Consider the following 20954-nt stretch of genomic DNA (forward strand, 5'->3'; position numbering starts at 1 on the left):
TGCCACTTAATGGTATATGCCAACTTCCTCATTAATGAGGCAGCCAAATGTGTGACTTCAGACTGTGTATGTCCACATTCTACATTATTAAAAGGTAATCAACCTAGTTATTGTCATATTGTTCTATTTATTTCTATTTGAAGACTAGATTGACATGTTTTTGCGATCTCATACATAAGCTAAAATATGCAGAGCTTATGAACATTATTAAAAACCACATGCTGAAGAACTGGCAACAATATTTAAAGTGGGAATTCGGGTGTGTCAGCAATACAATTAACTTATTTGAACAGTGATATTCCAAACACCTTGTGTGGATTAGTGAAGTACTTATCAGCAGCAGCTAAATACTTTAAGGAATCAGAGCTGTCAATTAAGCAATAACATTATAAAATTAAATAATAAATCCCTGTTTTATTCTAAGAAATGTTTGGTTTCAGTGATGCACATAACCATTTTATATCCTGGGTTATGTTATTATCCTAAATGTTAATGAACTAAATGAGAGCAATTAACTTACCTTGACTAACAATGCTTTTAGCCCTTGTATACGAAAGGATGGCCGTCCCAATTGTGTAATGATTTTAACTAATCATGAAATAAAATTTGATTTGAACGAGGAAAAGAATGCCTGGGATATGTGTATACACCAAGCATGCTCCCCATGGGTGGGACCAACTGTGCAATTAACTCACCTCTGAGTGGAAAAGAAATAATAATTTGGGGAACAACTCAAAGAAGCCTGGTGAAAAAAGCATGAGCTAAGCCATAAGCTTCTGGCAGACCGTGGACAGAAAAGGGGTTATCTGGTTTTCCAAAATTAATTGCCCAAGCTTGAAGCAGCTCTGAGGGTATGATATATAAAAGATGCACAATCATATTTCACCTCGTAGGACTTCCCTGTACAACCAGGACAGTCAGTAGTTATTTACAGCAGTCATTCATGAATACTATATGTGGCTTTGATTTGGCTTTTTTGTTTGTTCAATAGACATTTCCTCAAACAAAATATAAATGCAGGCGAAATTAGAACAAAAGGATCAGTCCATCTATTCAGTACTACAAAATACTACCCCTCACTATTTCAAAGGTTTGCTTCTGATAAGTGCCTAGAATTATGCCGTTATACAGTAAGCTCAACAAAAGAAAAGAAATAGAAGAAGTAGAAAAGTAGATACAGGTGCATAAAACGTGTTGAAAGAATGTCAGGTGATTCAAATGTGCTATGCCTGACATAACACAAACTTAATGATAGTAAACTTCAAGAAACTGACAGACAGAAGAAATGCACAAGATGCATAATATATGGTACGGTCACATTCCACTTGAAACTAAAGCTCAGCATTGAGCTGTAAAAGGACATATGCACACCCCTTTTGATCATGGCTTTCCTCCAGTGGAGGGCTATATATTTCAAAAAGAGTTTATCCCTGGACATGATTATCTCGAACAGGCTTTAAGATATAAACACTATTTCATTGCATTTACCATTTACTACAAATTCAACATTCAATTGTGAATCTATTCTTACTACTTATCGTACCCTTGTGGATTCAGACTCCCAAATCGCCAACCCAAAGTAATCTTCTTCCATGAGATTAAGGTGATCGCAGACTTTCTTCATCAAATCTTGTCCTTTAGCATGTTTCTACAAATATCAACATATTCATTTTACAGTTGTACTTGCTCAACACAACACATCTTTGCAAAAACAACAAGATACTAAAGGAAAAGTAATGTAATGGATGTAACAAACAGCAATAAATCTGGTAAACAGAAGAGATACATTTTATACAAACGTGGCACATAGTTCAATCAATAAAAGGAAAACAAAATCAGCCTTAAAATGTGCAATGAAAATGTTGACTGTCTGGACAAGGCTATTTGTAATATAAGAGATATCTATCATGTTCTGGCTATGCCCTCCAATTCAACATATTTTTCCTCAAAACGGAGTAAATGTAACCGTTATCTTTCAATTCACAACTGCTCCCCAGTGCTTCTTAAACCTAAGGAAACATTAGAACACTAGTCCTACTGCATATCACCCATGAGAGACCATTACAATCTAATTAGAGCCTTGATGAGCTGAAACAGTTCTGTCATCAAATGTTACACGCATATTTAGTTAAGAAAGCGTAATGATATGTGTACCCAGCACATCAAATTCCTTATTTGTCCCATAAGTGCTCTAATGTGCCTCAAGCTAGACAAAATACCATTCAACATTCATCTTGGCATCAGTGTATACATCTGAATACATGATATACATCAAATGTATCAAGTGGCAAAATCAAGGTAGTGGGTTTCCTTCTGCTTCAAGGGACAGGACTAACCAAATAGACTTACAAGTTAAACATTTCACTGAGGTCCAAGTTTAGCAATTGTCCATTCATAAGGCGTTGAATATTTCTACGATAACGAAGCCAAGAAAAACTAACCTCAGACTATGCTAGGAATCTCTGTGATTGGTCTGTTCTCTTCACAACTAGAATGAAGAGCTTATATGCAGGGCTTCAAGTGGGTTCACACATCTACAGCCTTTGTGGAAAAGCCCTATTACCAGTCATACGTTGCCAACATTTCCCACACCTCTTCTACATGGTTCTACGGAAATTCTTAGCACGAAAAGAATATGCACTATGTATAGTGCAACAAAAGATTACTGCTTACAAAAAAAAGACTGTGCATGAACTTTCAAATGAACCACAATTCCACAGATTTCTTAACATTTGGAAAGGCAGAAAATGATTATGTTACTTACCCTGTAAGCATCTGTTCTTGGCATGTAGAGCTGTAGATTCACCTGCTTTACATACTCCTACCATCTAGAGTTGGGTCTGGATGCTTGCAAGTTAATTTCTTCAAAGAAGTCTTTTCCAGTCACGAGGTAAGGTGACGACGCCTTTCGGTGATAGTGCGCGTGGGCATCGACTCCACTGTTAAGATTTCCCGCAAGAGGGTGAGAATGGAGAAAGTAAGTGTAGTATAGAGATGTCCATGCTTGTAAGATGTAAATAATAAGAACTGCAATGACCACTGGTGACCGGGGAAGAGGGATAGATCATATGAATCTACAGCTCTACATGCCAAGAACAGATGCTTGCAGGGTAACAATCTGTTTGAGGCATGTGTGCTGTAGCTACACATACTTTGCATAGACTGTATAGCAGTAGCCTCGAAAGTGGTGGCTAGCCAGTGGGCGTTGCGGTTGTTTGAAAAAGTGTTTTTAGCAGTGCTTGTCCTACATTGGCTTGTTGACGTGCTAATATATCCACACAATAATGTTTGGTAAATGTGTGTGATGTAGACCATGTAGCTGCTTCATATATTTCAGCTATACGAATGTTACCTAAGAAGCCCATGGATTGCTCCTATTTTAAGAGTAGAATGTACTCTAGGAGGTATAGATAAAGTTCTTTTGGCTTTAATATAGCATGTTTGGATGCATTTTACAATCCATCTAGAAATATGCCAGATTTTGAAATATGTTTTCCTTTATGAGGAGGAGCAAAAGCAACAGACAGCTGCTTTGTTTTACGAAAATCCTTTGTCATATCAATGTAATACAATAACACTCTTAACATCTAATGTGTGTAGTGCCCTTTCTGCTAATGATCAGGTTGAGGGAAAATTAGTAACTCAACCGATTGCTTATTATGAAAAGCATAAACAACTTTTGGAAGGAGCTTTGAGTTAGTCCGAAGACCCACTCTGTCTTTATGAAGTTTATGAATGGTTCTTCTAAAGTTAATACCTGGAGCTCACTGACACAGCTTAGTTAAGTGATAGCAATCAAGAAATCAATTTTCCAAAAAAGGAATTGTAGTGGAAAATTATGCAATGGTTCAAAAAGGTTGACCCATAAGTCTTGTTAGAACAACATTTAGGTTCCATGCAGGTGGCACTCTTGTTGCGATCACTCTTTTAATTTAATCACTGGTACTTTGAATAAAGATAATAGTTGTCCGTTTTGAAGATCTGCTGCTGCAAGGTATAGGCAGGGCCTGCATGTTGTAGATGCAATAAATAGGTTTATATGTTGTATCAAAGCATCTAATAAATCAATGGGTTGATCATTACAATATATAACAAACCTTTTACATTTTGCTGAATAACATGCTCTAGAAGTAGGCTTTCTTGCTTATTTAAGAATTGTCATACAATCTGATGGTAGATTTAAGTATCCAAACTCTATGACTTCAGGAGCCAAATTGCTAGGTTGACATACCTGGGGTTTGGATGTCTGACTTCTCCATGGTTCCGAGTCAGAAGGTCTGAGGTGAGCTGAAGCTTCTGTTGGGGGAAGTACAGAAAGTTCTGGAAGTGTGGTGATGAGCCCATGTGTGAACTACTAGAATTAGGGTGAGAGATGTTTTTCTGAGCTTCCGAACCATAAATGGAAGAAGAGGGAGAGGGGGAAAAGCGTAAGCAAATATTCTTGACAAATTCATCCTTTAGATAGCGGGTGTGGGAACCTGGAGGCGAGGTTAGGACATTTTGCGTTATCTGCTGTTGCAAAGGGTTGTATAATTATAGAACAACCTCCTAATTCACAAGTGCCTAAACCACGAAGGCTAAACAACGATCAAAGCCAAACCACTAAGTATTAAACCACGACTTCCTGAACCACGAAACATATTCAATTTACATATTTACCGACTCTGCCACTACCTTCAAAATAGAACATACAATGAGCAACTTGCTTTCTGGCTGCGCTTTAACGGACTTGCAACTTTTAAGTTATCTTGCTTTACTCATTTGTAATGAACCTTCCGTGGGCCTTTTTGGCAACGATCTGTGTTACATTTTTTTTTTATTTGAATTCCCCTATACGATCTACAAAGTGACAAAAGATTTACCTCCTGATTTCATTCTACAAGGGTGAGTCCCGGTGATACTGTTTATTATACAAAGATCAACTGGGCACTTGTAGTCATGTGAGTTATTAGCAGTGTGATTTTTTTTAAATGTTAGAGGTCTGCCCAGTACTTTTTTAAATCAGCGCTGAGTGCCTAACTATACCTGTTATTTTGGGGAAATGCTGCAATTCTTCCTCTGTGTGTGGAGATAAGACTGTGGGCCGCCTATCTAAGGCGTAACTGGTCTCATGACAGAGGACACCCTCCCCCATGCCATGCCGGCCTTTCAGACCAGAACAGTCAGTTTTCCATCTAGAATAGTCATTATTAGAGTTATTATTATTATTGTTCTCATTATTTTAATACAAATTTTTACTATTAGTAGTAATACTCTTATTGTCAGTAGTAGCAACGATCGCGTTGTTCCTCCAGACACTTAAATCGGGAGACACCCTGCCTTGCGCCGGGAGCTGCTGACGTGACTCTCCTTACTAAATAAATAAATATGTCTAAGAGGTTCTCACTTATCACAAAGTTACAAAAAAAAGTTACCAGGCAAATGTGAGTGAAAATCGGTGTAGAAGAACTAGGGGAATAGACTATGTTTACCATTACAACAGTAACTCTGTACATTTCTTGTATACATATTAATTAAATATTAATCTTAAATGTGTAAGCAGAAAATCTATCTCTCCTGAATGGATGATGGCTGCTAGAGGTTAGATAAAAAAAAAAAACAATTAAACTTACCTTTGAAAATCGTAGTTCAATTAGTAGTTGTAAATGAAGTAGTAGTTAAGGAGGTTGTGGTTCAGGTCCAGGTCGTTGTTTAGGATTCGTTGTTAAGGATACTCATTGTAAAAAATTAGTTGTTCAGGCCATTCCCTGTTGCAAAGAGATCGATTTGCGTAAACCCCCATTTTGGAAGTATGGGAGGAAAACTTGAGGGTGGAGTTCCCACTCGTGGAGTTGTTGCTGCATCCTGCTGAGGAGGTCGGCAAATTGGTTGTCCGTCCCTGGAAGGTGTTCTGCTAACAATTGAATTTTGTGATGTATTGCCATATGCTAAATGGTCTGAGAGAGGCGTGATTACTGAAGATAGTCTTGCCCCCTCCCATAGTCGTCATATTGTCCGTCCAAACTAAGACAACTTTACCTATCAGGTGAGGTAAAAACGCTTGGAGCGCTAGATGAACAGCCAGAAGCTCCAGGTAGTTCATGTGGAGATTTTTGGTTTTGGTGTCCTAGAGACCCTAGAGTCTCAGTTTTATATTTTTTATCCACCCTAGGGATTATAATACGTGCTCTAACTGGATCCTTGTAAATGTCATCTGCATGCCTCATCATAACTTTTAACATAGCTAGTGATTGTGTTGTCCTATGTGTGGTTCCTAATGTTTCAAAATAAGAAGTTTTCTTCCAAAGAGTCCTTATGTAAAGCAACTCCATGATATGGTGCTGCTCTAGAAATTAACTCCTAGTATGAAGTGTTGTCATCAGGAGGGGAAGGATTAGCGGGATATAGATCCTGCTCTGTGTTTGTAGGAGGATCTACATTGTAATCATCCCTAGGATCTGGTGGAAATTTTCCATATTTGTCATCCCCATCCCCTGTATCATGATCTGTATGTGGAGAGCCCTGTGGTGTGATGCCTAGAGGGTCTTCTGTTGGTGCAATAGGTACCGGTAAAGAAGGTGGAGGGGTATGAGAAATAGGATTTATAGGGCTAGTAGCAATATCCTTTTTTTAAAGAGAGAATCTGTAATCAGTGTCCATCTTTCTCTTGGATGATGGTATCGCTGTTTTTACTATAATACGTCCAGTGTCTGAATTTATGTGCAGTTTCTTTCTGTTTTGGATCCAGCTTTTGTTGCATGGTTTCCAAAAATGGCTCTAGAGGCTTTTGAAGAGCATCTTTTTGTTTGGTGCCAAGCTGGATTTGGCCATTTTGTCTTTCGGAGCCTAACATCTCGGCTCGAGCTGGAAGACTTGACGTGTGCGTTCGGTGCTGAGCCGGAGGGCGGGTGTTAGAAGCAGAGTCTTGGTGAATACCATGGCCAGATGGCAATGGTGGCCCAGAAGCCTTATGTTTTATGGAGGTGGGTTTTGTATGTAATGAGGCTTTGGTACTCGCAGCACCTTGACCGGCTGTAATGTCTTGGGAATCCAATTCTATCCCTAGTTCGGAATCGAAATCTTGAACGGAGAAGGCCTTTTCTTCTTTTGCTCCCGACGCTTCCATTTCTTCTTGTTCGATATCTTCTCTGAAGATATTGGGGTTTGTTCGATGTTTTGCCGCTGCATTTCCTTTTGTCGAGCCCAACGATCTCGTAGGGTTTTCTTCAAGCGGAATGAACGACAGGTGTTACAGTCTTGTTCCTCGTGTTCCGGAGATAAACACAAGTTACAAACTTTTTGAAGGTCTGCGCGTGGATACTTAGAATGGCACGGAGGGCAGAATAGGAACGGAGTCAGTTCTATCAGCAAATTTACTCTATGTTAATGTTTCGAGTGGAAGAAAAGAACTGGCTGGGCCGAAGGCTGCTTCTGGAGGTTTGTCGATCCAAATGTGAGAATTTCCTGATTTTCGACACACGGAGTATGGAAATCGCGCCCGAAACAATACAGACGAGGGTTCAGTGGGTAGCGAACAGAAGGGATCCCGAAAACGGTTTTGACCTGGAGCACAGAAAACCACATCCGAACCCGATGGCGGAAAAAAAACAATCTAACAATGTAGTCGATGGCCATGCACACTATCACTAAAAGGAGGAAACACCTTACCTCGAGACTGGAAAAGACTGTGTGAAATTTATGATGCAGGAACACTTCAATATATATTTGAAAGATGTCTTTATTCTCTGAAGAAGATCCCATCCAACCAGTCTGAGACAGCAGCTTCAACTGCCTCACTTCACATCTCAACACTATGACCTAAACACATTCCAATACCTCATACATTCCATAAAGTCATACCAATTCAGAATAGGAGAAATACCACACATCTCTCTTCCCTAAACAACGTTAAATTTCAACCAAATGGAAAAAAATATATATATTTTTTTTCTTTAACAAGAAAATTAAGTTACACATAGTCCTTCAGGTAACTTGGGCTCTTTGTAGATCTTGTAGAACGACGAAGATCAAACGCAGATGAAGATAAAGTTGATCTTTTCTTCTTACGCAAATCTCGATAAGAGTCTCCATAATGTAATGTAATGTAATGTAATGTAATGTAATGTAAGGGACATTTCTACCGCGCAGCTATCACTCCAAGGAGTATCTTGGCGCACAGACAACTCAGATGGAGGAGTTGTAGAAAAGGGAGAAATATGTCACTCAGTTCCAAACACACATTACACTAGGGTTCTACTGGTGGCATCAGGCAAGGAGAAGATCCAGGTTTTCAATGATTTTCTGAATGGGGCTTCCTGAGAGATTAATCGCATCTGAGAGGGAAGTTTATTCCAGGCCTTTGTTCCTAAAACAAAAAGGGATTTACCACCCTTTGTCATCAACTTAAAATGAGGGGGGGGTGAGTAGATTCTGATGAGCAGATCTCAAGCAGCGAGTTGGTTGATAACTTTTAAACCCATTACATAAATAGGTTGGGCCACGTTGATGAAATGCCCTAAAGGTAATTAGGAGAATCTTAAACAAGATTCTTTTCCCTATTGGCAGTCAATGAAGAGTATTTAGGGCTGCCGAGGCAGATGACCTACGAGGCAGACGCAGTACCAAGCGGGCTGTCGCATTCTGGACCATTTGCAGTTTGTGGAGAACAGATTTATTTGCTCCAGCATATAGTCCATTGCAGTAATCAAGCCTAGAACTAATTAATGCCACTGCGACAGTTTTCCTTGCTGGTAAGGGAAGAAGATCGAAAAACTTCCTTAGTGCTTTGATGATCTGAAAGCACATACCTGCTACTGCCACGGCCTGGGGTTTGAAAGACAGTTGGTGATCAAATTTGATGCCCAAATTACGGGCAGATATAATTGTATTGGGGGGCACTTCAGCTTCTGCTGGCCAGCAAGCTATTGGGGAAAAGAGATTATTCTTGCCTACAGGAAGGATTTCCGTCTTTCCGGTGTTGCATTTTAAGTGGTTATTAGACATCCACTTGAAGATTGCTGTAAGACAGTCCTTGAGATCTTCCTCGGCACCAGGCCGCTCCCTATCCAGCACCAAAATCAATTGGGTATCGTCAGCGTATGAAATAGAGCTGATCTTGAATGACGTGATCAGCTTCATCAGGGGCACCATATAGAGATTGAACAGAGCCGGGCTCAGGCTAGAGCCCTGAGGGACCCCTGACCTGACTTCTTTTACCTCAGATTGATATGGGCCTAGCACTGTTATTTGGCGTCTGTTGGCAAGGAAGTTCCTACACCATGCCAGAACCTGTCCTCCTATCCCTGCGGCAGCCAGACGGTCCACTAAGATGGTGTGTGAGACCGTATCAAAGGCTGCCGACAGGTCTAATAGGATAAGGACGGCCTTGTTTCCCTGATCCATTGCTGCCCTTAATGTTTCTGCGGTAAAAAGTAGGGCAGATTCGGTAGAGTGTTCTGACCGAAATCCTGACTAATTAGGATGGAGAACGTTATTCTTCTCCAAGAAGTTGGTAAGCTGGTTATTAACAACCTTTTCAGTTAGTTTGGATAAGATGGGTAACAGGGAAATCGGGCTTAGGTTGGCAAGAGTAGTAGGGTCGGCAATGGCCTTTTTTTGGAGTGGCTTGACAGCGGCAAGTTTCCATTCGTTGGGGATAGTTGCCGTCTCTAAAGAGGAGTTAATGATCCGATTGATCATTGGGTTCACCATCTCAATTAGGAGATGCAACACCGGAGGGGGGCAGGGATCGAAGGGGGATCCCGATTTACTGGTTGAAATCAATTTAGCAGTTTCCTCCAAGGATACTGGAACAAAATCATCGAAGCAAGAAGAAGATGTCGTCTTCGCTATCACTTCAACCGCCGTCGTTGTGGTAGCTACTGGCGGGAAGGTGTTTGTAATGTCAAGGATTTTATTCACGAAATAATCAGAAATCGCATTGCATAACTCTTGTGAGGGAGGAATCTCCAGCGATAGAGCTGAGGGGTCCATAAAGTCCTTGACAATCTTAAAAATTGCTTTTTGTTCCTGTCCTGCTAAAGATATAGCCTGAAGATAATAGGTTTTTTTCGCCAACTTAATTCCTATATGGTACTTCCGCCTTGCTGTTAGGTAGATATTACGAGCGTGAGAGTCATAATTTCGACGCCACCTACGTTCGAGAGTTTTGACTTCACCTAGTTCAAGTTTTAAAGTTGTTGAAAACCATGGGGCATTCTTTTTTCTAGGAGTCAGGTTCTGATTTCTTGCTGTTTTTAGCAGAGAACCCGCTCCAGCAATCCAGTTGCAAAGGTTTTGATTGTCTGTTGACGTATAACCAGTCATAACTGGCATACTGTCCTTAAGTTTTTCTATAACATCAGGCCTGCTGGCTAGTGCTTTCCAGTCTATAGTGATGTTAATATTACGACAATTATTACCTTTTGTAGAAATTGTACTAGGTTTCAGAACTCCAAGTATGTTAAAGGGGCTGAAGTAATGATCTGTCCATAGTTGGGGGCACGGAGATTTAACCATCAAATTATGATAATTTGAACAGACACAGTCTAAGAGGTGTCCTGCCTGATGGGTGGATTCACAATTCCTAAGGGTAAGGCCTAACACTTCAATTGTGTCCATAAAGCAGCTCACCCCAGGGGCACTGGGGGACTCAAGATGCATGTTGAGATCACTCAACAGCGAGAAATTAGAAAACCTAAGAGTTAGGTCACTCAGCACATCCCCTACTGTGTCCAAGAACTTGGCGGGGGAGCCCGGTGGCCGATATATCAAGGCCCCAGAGAAAACAAAAGTGTCATGAATTTTCAGAGAAAAAACTAGTGCTTCAGCCTCTTTTATATCCTTTATTTCTTGGATAGAGCAATTAAAAGTGTTACGATAAATGATAGCAAGACCTCCTCCTCGTTTGTCATGTCTATCCTGCCGCAGGATATGAAAATTAGGAGGAAGGGCTATTGCTACGTCCGGATTACACCACGGCTTAAGCCATGTTTCTGTAATTAGTAGCCAGTCTAGGTGTGATTCGGTGATGAGATCACATATGTTTTGGGCATTCTTCGCTAAGGAGCGAGCATTAATTAATCCACCCCGTGCCAATATGTTTTCTGTCGATGTTTCCACCGAAGGTTCAGGAAATAAAGTCCTGTGACACTGAGCACAGCAGACAGGGCCCTGCCAGTTGTGAGGAGATATGACACAGTTACAAGATGCTTGAGGCTCTCGAAATGATAGTAGAAAGTCACGTGACATACCTGAAGCCATAATGTCCGGGTGAACGGCGGACTAAAAATGCTCAGGGTCTCCCGCCTCTCACGCCTCCTTGGCGCTGACGGGCGCAGACGGGCAGACTCAGGCGAGAGTCAGGCGTTCCGCTGCGCGTCACCGCTGCGCGGAGGATGTGAGCTTTAAATAGAGGCTCACCTGCTGTCCAATGAGAGCACTAGAGCGCTCTGGCAGTAGTATGGTGAGAGTCCAACCTCCCCCAAGATGGCGGCAGGCGCCTCGAGTGGCAGTAGAACAAACACTGCAATCCGCTCTACAAGCAGTGAAGGGCACGATTATAGTGCAAGTGTGTGGGCGCAATACTATTCAATAAAATCAGGGGCTAAGAACGAAGATTTAAAATTCAGATGAATCATTCTGTGACTCATCTTGCAAGTTTATTTGTCCATTTTTAATAACCACAACTCTGTTAAGGTTCCAAACTCTATGATCTTGAGTTTTGACCGCATTCTTGAAAACTTTTATAACAAGCATAGGTTTATTATATTTCAAATTTGCATTTCCAACATGACCAGGTTTTTTCACCACCACCAAGTCTCCAATTTTAACCTTTATCAATTTCACAGATTTCTTTTTATCAAAATAAGATTTCCTTTGAAATGCCTTGGTCTCTTCCCTTTCATCTAACTCCTTTTCATTACAAACATCTTGTCTACCCTTACTCAAAGCATAATAATTGACCCAACTCAGCTCAGGATAAGTAATAGGCACTCTTTTCCGAAACAAAAAAAACTGAGTTTTCCCTGTCGTGGAATGAGGTGTCCTTCTATACTCTTCAACTTTCTTTAAAACTTCAGATCTCGAAATCAAGAGATAGAGACTTGGCAAGGGTGATAGATTCTTTGAGAACTCTATTGCACCTCTCTACCATCCCGTTGGCTTCAGGATGATAGAGAGCACACTTTTTATGTACAATACCACAACTTGATAAAAATTCCTCCATTTCTTTCGAAGTGAACTGCACACCATTGTCTGATAAAATTGATTTAGGCATTCCCTCTCTTGCAAACAATTTTTTTAAGCTTTCAATGATATTAGACGTGTCAATACTTGAAAAGAAGAAAACTTCTGGCCAATGTGTGTACATTTCTAACAATACTAACAGATAAATCAAAGAACCAGAGTTGTTGATGGGACCTAAAATATCTATGGCTAGATCATCCCATGCAGCTTTGGCTCGGCTTCTTACAATCATGGGCTGAATCCTTGGAATTTTGGATTTATTACTAAGGTTGCACAACATGCATTCTCGGATTTCTCTCTCAACAAACCTATCTACACCTGGCCACCAGTAGGATGAACTTAACCTTTCTTTAATTTTGGTAATACCAGGATGACTGGCATGTGCTAAATCCAATAAGTCTTTCCTAAGACTTACTGGTGGAACAAGTTTGCTTCCACAAAATAAAATATCTTTATCCACAGAGAGTTCGTCCCTCACACACCAAAAAGGTTTGGTTGCTTCAGATCCACATTTAGAACTAGACCAATTTCCTTGAATTAAGGTCATTACTTCCTTAAGAGTATCATCTTTAGCTATTATACTACACCATCTCTCCTTAGAAATGTGATTTAGATCGACGGCACACACCCACTCACAAAACTCATCACTGATATTCTCTTCACTTTCAACACACTCACCAGAAACTAATCTTGAAAAAACATCAGCCACCATGTTGTCCACCCCAGTATTTAAGAGAAAAAGAATACTCTTGAAGAGTGATTATCCACTTGGAAATGCGGCTAGACATCATATCCAAACCTTTATTCTCAAACATTTCCACCAGAGGCTTGTGATCCGACCTTATTACAAAATCCACACCCCAAAGAAATTTCTTCAATTTCTTCACAGCCCAGAAAATAGCTAAGGACTCCCGCTCTAATACGGAGTATCTAGTCTCCGGCTCCCTTAAACTGCGAGAAAGAAACAAGACAGTTCTCATTCCATCAGGACCAATCTGTTGCAACACAGCGCCAAGGCCTTTTACACTTGCATCAGTGGTTAAGACAGACTTGAGTGTATCAAAACTTTGTAAGAATGGAGCATTAGATAACTTTTCCTTAATGATAGAAAATTCCTCTTCACATGACTTTGGCCAAACAAAGTTGCAACCTTTTTTTAAAAGACATCTCATATTAGAAGTCAAACTCGCAATCCCTTTGATAAATTTGGCATAATATTCTATCATGCCAAGAAAGCTCATCAACTCCTCTTTAAAAGTAGGAGCAGATAGGTTACGAATGGTACTAACCAACTCCTCCTTCGGCTTAACACCACTACCTGAAATGTTGTGACCAAGATAATTCAAAGATTCACACCTAAATTTGCACTTTTCAATTTTTACTGTCAAATTGCCATTACTAAGCTTAGTAAGCACAGATCTTCGGCGAGAATCATGTTGGTCAACATCATCACCAAAAACAAGAATGTCATCTTGATATATACACATGCCATCGAGGCCTTTGAGCAAGTTTTCCATCACCCTTTGGAAAACTGAAGAGGCAGAAACGAGTCCAAACGGCATCCTTATGAAGCGAAACGTTCCAAACGGGGTTATAAAAGCCGTAAAGTCTCTGCAGGACGGTTCAAGTTGAATTTGATGATATGCCGAGGTCAAGTCGATGGTGCTCAACACCTTCGCACCGCCCAACATGACCAACAGTTCATTAATATTCGGGAGAGGATATTTATCCACGACCACATTTTTATTCAACTGTCGCAAATCGATGCACAAACGCAAATCGCCATTGGCTTTCCTAGCAGCGACCACAGGGGAAAGCCATTCAGTACCTTCAACAGCCTAATTTATTCCATTGTCCATACATTTCTTGATCTCATTTTCCATCTCATCTTTGATTGCCAAAGGGACACCCCTAACTTTACTAGAAACAGAAATACAATTATTCTTAAGTTTGATTCTATGCTGATAACTCTTCAACCGTCCAAGACCATCCCTGAACACCTTTGGATATTCTGTTTTCAAGCCTTCAACAAAATCATCACCATCCTTATTATCCACCACACAAATGGGTTCCTTTAATAAGATTTGCGGTTCAGAGTTCGGGTCTAAATAAACTCCCAGTTCACCTTGGTGTATCCCACCTTATCAGACTGTCCCCTTTCTTTGACACATAAATCTTTCTAGATATCATTCTACTACGGAATCCTATCAAACCCCAAAAATACCCATGTAATTTTATAGGTTCCCCACCATAAGCTAATGGGGTGATATCAGGTTTGAACAATTGCACCTTATTCCTCAGATTATTCTTGTAAAAATCATTGGAAACTATGGTTATCTTAGCCCCTTAATCGAATAGTACATGAGTTGTCGAACCCTTGACAACAATTTCATCAATGGGACTTGACTTTTTTACAGAAACACTTTTTATTTCAGAAATAATCTGACCACATTTAACCTCATCTGTACTAGAATCCTCCTGTTCTTCTTGAATGTAAACCTTCACCTTTGGAAGAGGTTTAGTTTTGCATACTGAAGGATAATGACCCTTTTTCTTACACTTGCTACAAACATTCCCAAGTGCTGGATATTTTTTGTCATCGGCAAAATGACCACTTATCACATCTGAAACACCTGAAAGAAAAATTTGCATTTCCAAGCTTTTTCTTATTGTGGTCAAAATTCCTATTATGTTCAGAATACTTCTCTTTATCACTCATTTTTGACAAGGGTTTCTTCTCATTCACACTTTGTACTTTTGTGTCCATTTTATCTTTGTTAATAATAGCGACACACTTTAAAGAATGTTCCATCCTTTTAGCCACAGCAATAACTTCATCCAGAGTTGGCTCATCCCTAAGCCACAATGCCTCCTGGACATTATCCATATTGCATCCCAGCATGAATTGATCCCTTATGTGTTCATCAGTTAAAGCTTCAAACTTACATGACGAGGATAACTTCCTCAAGTTAGTAAAATAACCTTCCACAGATTCCTCTTCTCGCTGCATTCTTTTGCTAAAATGATACCTTTCTAATATAGTACTTATTTAGGAAGGTAATGTTTATCCTACTTGCATATACAAACTCCGTACTCATTAAGACCATCAGCTCTGGTAAATGATCAAACACATCCTGGCCTTCAGAGCCAACAAAATGGAGTAATAAAGATGTTTTTCTCTCTGCACTTAATGAAGCACCACACACCCTTGCATACCTTTCAAAAACTTTCTTCCATTTCTTCCATTTTATCGTGGGCTCACCAGGAGAAGATAAAAAAAATGGGACAGCAGTGACATTTTGCATTGCGCCAAATATGCAAATAAAATAATATATGAAGAAAGATATGCAAAAAATTTCAAGAACAGTATTTCTACAAATTTATCCTCATCATAGAAGATTTACCAATTGAGAATCAATAATAATAACCATCTATTCATAAATTAGAGCAAGGCATGCGTATCATTTGGTTATCAAAATGCACGAGTATGCAACTATGTTATAATAGCGTACTTACATATAACAATATCAATAGCATGTAAATTGCTGTGAACTAATTCTTATAATTTAGCGTGCGCATCGCTGTTTGAAAGAACACGCACAAAACTATATTAACATATCTTTGTATGTTTAAGCGTGCTCATCACTGATTCATCAAATACACACCACAAGGTATCCTAATCAAAGCGTGCGTATCGCTGGTTAAAAGACACACACCAGTATATTATGACTGCTTAAATGCTATCGGCTTAAGTAGATCCATCGGTGTTTCGGTAGATCAGGAGCGTCCCTCACGCAATAATTCCTTCGTTGTTTCCGTAGATCAGACGCGTCGCTCACGCAGCGCTTATTACCTTCCTTGTTTTCACAACAAAGACGGCGCTGAGCAATAGTGAAAGCCAATCATGGATCACGCTGTGACGTAGTTTCAATAGACGATGTGCCTCGACTTGGACACAAGCAGTGTCGCCATTCCATGAAGAGACAAAGGCGCTTCACAAGCAGGAATTTAAAGAGCAACAATGCTCGTGAGTGACCATTCCTTTTAACGATAAAGTTATTTCCCAAGGACAAACTGAATCTCGTGAAATGAAAACCTCATTAGAAAAGCCAGCAAAAACTTTCTGAAACTGTTGAACAGATCAAAGGTTGATAAATTCGTAAGAGTCAACAGCTTCCAATTATCAGGAAAGTACGCTCGGAAGAGCAAAAGCAAGAAATAAATATCTAATGGTTTTCTTTATGTGCTAAGATTCAGCTTTGCGCATCGAGCATCGCTATGCTCCTCCTCCGCTCACAACAAGTAACACTCCTAAAATAACTACAATCGCAAGTCACACCGACCGCTCCAAGCTAATGCCGTAATTCTTTTTAGCGAGCGTTTGTGTGCGATATTTGCAAATCATAGCTCTTTAAAAACTTCACTTTAGGAGATTAATAATTTTTAAAAAAACGATAAATCCTTAAAGGGTTCGCAATCCTTTCATAAGTTAAACCCAAAAACAGCATATGTCAAAAATAGTAGATTAGGTCTCACCACAGAATGTTCTAATCTTGCTAGGTGTTAGGATCGTCTTTCAGGATACCAGTGCCGGCTATGCAGGAACACTTCAATATATATTTGAAAGATCTCTTTATTCTCTGAAGAAGATCCCATCCAACCAGTCTGAGACAGCAGCTTCAATTGCCTCACTTCAGATCTCAACACTATGACCTAAACACATTCCAATACCTCATACATTCCATAAGTCATACCAATTCAGAATAGGAGAAATACCACAGACTTCTTCAAAGAAAAACAACTTGCAAACAGCCAGGCCCAACACTAGATGGCAGGAGTATCTACAGGACACGTCTCGAACAAATCACATAGCAATTAACATTTTCCATGTGAGGCATGTAGCTGTAGATACACATGCTGTGCATAAGACTCTAAAGCAGTGGCTAGCCTGTGGGTTTTGCAGAGGGCTGAAACAGTGTACGGCATAGTGCCAGGCCAACAGTAGCTTTTTGGCGAGCCAGTCCATCTACGCAGTGTAAAACTAGAGACCGAAATGTCGACCTATACACTTTTTTCCTTGATATTTATTTGTGGCTTATTTTGAGAAAAAGTGTTGGCAATGGTCACAGTGAAGGTTAACAAGTGTCGAATAACTACCTTCTGGTCTCATTGCATGTATTGTATATAAGTACCCTTTACAAAAATTTTAATATAAAAAGTGAATATTTTCATATATACACCCGTTTCTGCTTGTTTTATACACCATTTCTTTTTATAAATATTCCATATGAAATATATTGTTCTGCCTTAGACGGTGCTTCACCCGTTTGAAGAAATTGCGTAAAGAAATAAGTTTTCTGAAAAATTAATTAGCAAGCATAGAGTTAATCTTGCTCTCAAATGTTACTATAAAATAATCTAATTACATAACCAAATAAATCCCTTGAAGGCACGTTTACCCATTCCTCTTGTTTTGCCCGAGCCCTGAAGGGTAGTTTGGGATGCCCATTTTACTTATCATTGCAGGGCCTGGGGGCATGGCCCACTGTGGAGTTGTAGGGGGGAAGGTTGTCTTAGTGCCTCACTATATGATGGGCACCGAAAGAACCTGCGAGGGGTGGCTGTGTGAAGACTTTGTTGTTTCAGTTTCTTTTTTAATCTTTTCCAACATCTGGCCAATCTGTGGACCACACAGATGTTGGCCATCGATCCGCAGTTTGAGCAGATTTTGTTGGACTTAAAGCTTGAATCCAAAAATGCGTAGCCACGCATGCCTGCACAACAGAATGCTGGAGAATATGCCCTGAGCAGCAGTGTTGGCAGCATCTAGGGCACAACAGATGGTGGCATTAGAGATCTGCTTACCCTCTGAAATGATCTTGTACAGCTTCTTGCTATTCTGCTCTGGGAAATGCTGGAGGAGCTCCTCCATAACGTCCCAGTGGGTACAGTCATAGCGCCAAAGCAGCACAATGGAATTGGTGATTCACCAACGGTTAGCTGATTGCACAAGGACCTTCTTTCCTGCAGCGTCAATGTACTTGCGTTGCTTTTCTGGTGGCGGGGAATCAAAAGTAGCCTGTGAGTTAGCTCTCTTGAGGCCAGTATGAACCACCAGAGAGTCAGATGGGAGCTGGCCACATATGTAAATAGGGTCTGTAGGGAAGGCCTTGAATTTATGTCTACCCTGGGTTTAAAGACACTGGCGCGGACAGGGCCCTGACGATCGCCGAGGCCTGTTGTAGCATGCCTCTGAGAATGGGGAGGAAGTGGGTGGAGGAAAGAGTCTTGAAGAGTAACTCCTCCGCGATAGATTCAGTGTGAAGATCCACCTTGTAGGAGGCAGCCCTGCCAATAAGCTCCTGTTAGGAGGTGGAGTCGTCTGGAGGGGAGGTACAAGCAGGGTACAGGTCAGGATCTGTGTTCCCTTATGGCCCAGCATCATAGGACTCCCATGGATTACCATGTGGAGGAGTGTTAAAAGCCCCCCACCCCCATTGTCCCCTGTGTCGGAATGTGTAGACCCTTGAGGTGTATAAGAGAGGAGAGTCCTCTGTGGAAGGAGGCAGAGAAGGTGAATGCTGTGCATTTCGGGCAAAGGGCTGGGGGCCTTGTCTGCCTTCTTGCGCTGCTTGGGTGGAAGAGGCATGTTGATGGCATTTTCGAAAGACAACTGCAGTGTAGATGGTTGAGCAGCAGTGCCAGGTGGGCGAGTAAGGATGCGGACAGTATGGTGGTGTATGGCCAAATGACTTTGTTGAGCGTCAATCTCATCCTGGAGCTTGTGGAGAATCAGCTCAAGATTGCCGTAGGCTGAGACAGTCTAGGCCGTCGTTGACTGGGCTTTCGGATCTTAGGCCCATTTTTTATATCATGTGTGTCTGCTCTGAGAGCGGTTTTGATTTTGACATCTAAAGTGTCGGTTTTGAGGGTCCCAACACTAGATGGCAGGAGTTTGCACAGCATGTGTGTATCTATAGCCATACTTTCCACGACCCTCTATTTTAAAGATGCATATTTCGAAATAAAAACCAACTGTAACAAGAAAACATAACTGTGGGAGGCAACACTGCATTTTTCATATTAATCAAAGTAACAAAATCAATCAAAAAGTATGTTTATCTGAAAATACAGCACTGCAAATGAGAAAATTCTAGGAAATATATAAATAATACAGTCACAGAATAGAGCTCCTTTCCTCAGACTACACAATAATCCATTTTTGACCTAACTACTTAAAGAACTCTATAAGTTGTATGTTCCAATATGCCCAACAGCACCTAGTCCGTTCCGAAGCTAATTTTTGAAGTTCAGATGAAGAAAGGATCCAAAAAGAATCAGATTTAAAACTCTGATCCTGGACAACAGGAAGTGTTCAAGATTTATATAAATTCATAAACACTCATGATGGAGAACAAAGTACTAACTTATCCTTCTCCGTCATGGGATTTTCTCAGAGAATGACAGAATAAAATATCATGGAATCAAAAGCATAAAATCATTAGGGAAATTAACTGCACAGGATAGCTTAAACAAATAGGGAATCTGTTATTGAGTCTGTATGTATGCAGTATTGCTTTGCAAGGTATGGACTTATTTCCAGGTGGAGACACTACAAATTGAGGAACTGGAAGATGCTCATCAGAGTAGTGGTGTTGGCTTTCTCCCTCCTGCAGTAGGCCATAGGTATACCTGGTAAGAGCCTACTGGCACTCTCATAAGCTATAACACAGGAGATGATCTATAAAGAGCACTCTTTGTATCTAATTTCTGTTGGGACTTGTCGGGGGGGAAAGTAGGAAAAATCTGGATTTATATAGAAATTGGAGAACTTTTGGAAGTCTAAAAAGGGGGGAGTCTTGAGAGAAACGTAACTTCTCTGGACACGTGCATTAGGTTGTCTCTGAAAAGACCGTGTAGCTTACTCACTCTTCTGGCAAATAAAACAACAGCTAGAAAAACACATTTCTATGTGTGGGGAAGCAGATACACTTTTTGGGTAGGTTTGTAAGGAGACCCTGCCTATTTTGAAAGAAATATGCTCAGTTCCCATTGGACTAAAGTTTTCAAGCTGAATGGGGAAAATTTACTTAATGGTTGCTAGGAAATATTTAATCACAGACACAGTAAAAACAGATGACAGAGAAATCCACTTTAAATAAGCAGCCACTAAATGTAATTTAATAGACTAGAGCTGCAAGTCAGATTTATCCAGGTAAAGAAGGGAAAGTAGTACAATAGGCCAATCCGACCCATTGAGAATCTATGCTGTCTGAACTTGGGATCATTTTCAGCTGGACTGGGATCAGGGGGAAAATACTAAACTATCAGACAAGCTTTCACCTTGAAGCAAGAAGGCTTTGGTATGCTGGAAGTGTGGTCTTTGAATTTGGAGATCCCTTCCAGTTACTAATACGAAAATTATTAATTTAGCCAGCATTCTGTCAAAGTGTTAGCTTTGATCATTCCAAAAGAAGAATCAGATGGATTAAAAAGCAAAATTATAGCAATACATGTTAAAGCCAACCTGCTATTTGAGAAGGAAAGAAGGTAACACCTGTCTTTGACTAATAAAATGAAGAATCCCATAAAGATGATGCCTTGAAAAGTGGCATTGATTGAAATGAGGGAGTGATGCCAAGGCGCTATCAAGTATCACTGATATCACAAGTTATTTGTAATCTAACATCTAATAAAGCTGTTGGACCTAAAACTATATTCAGGGCCAC

At 40.4% G+C, this 20954-nt stretch overlaps 1 protein-coding gene across 6 annotated transcripts in view; it reads right to left on the reverse strand.

Annotated features, from left to right (window-relative positions):
- The window catches only part of LOC144823747 (protein 4.1-like), a 960864-nt gene that overhangs the window by 489176 nt on the left and 450734 nt on the right, over positions 1-20954 (reverse strand). For all 6 annotated transcript variants that reach the window (XM_078682548.1, XM_078682547.1, XM_078682545.1 and 3 more), the window contains exon 4: positions 1544-1648. In XM_078682548.1, the coding sequence (XP_078538674.1) occupies positions 1544-1648 (105 nt within the window). The remainder of the gene's footprint in view (positions 1-1543; positions 1649-20954) is intronic.

This window comes from Lissotriton helveticus, chromosome 3_1 (assembly GCF_964261635.1).
Source record: "Lissotriton helveticus chromosome 3_1, aLisHel1.1, whole genome shotgun sequence".
Classification (NCBI taxonomy): domain Eukaryota; kingdom Metazoa; phylum Chordata; class Amphibia; order Caudata; family Salamandridae; genus Lissotriton; species Lissotriton helveticus.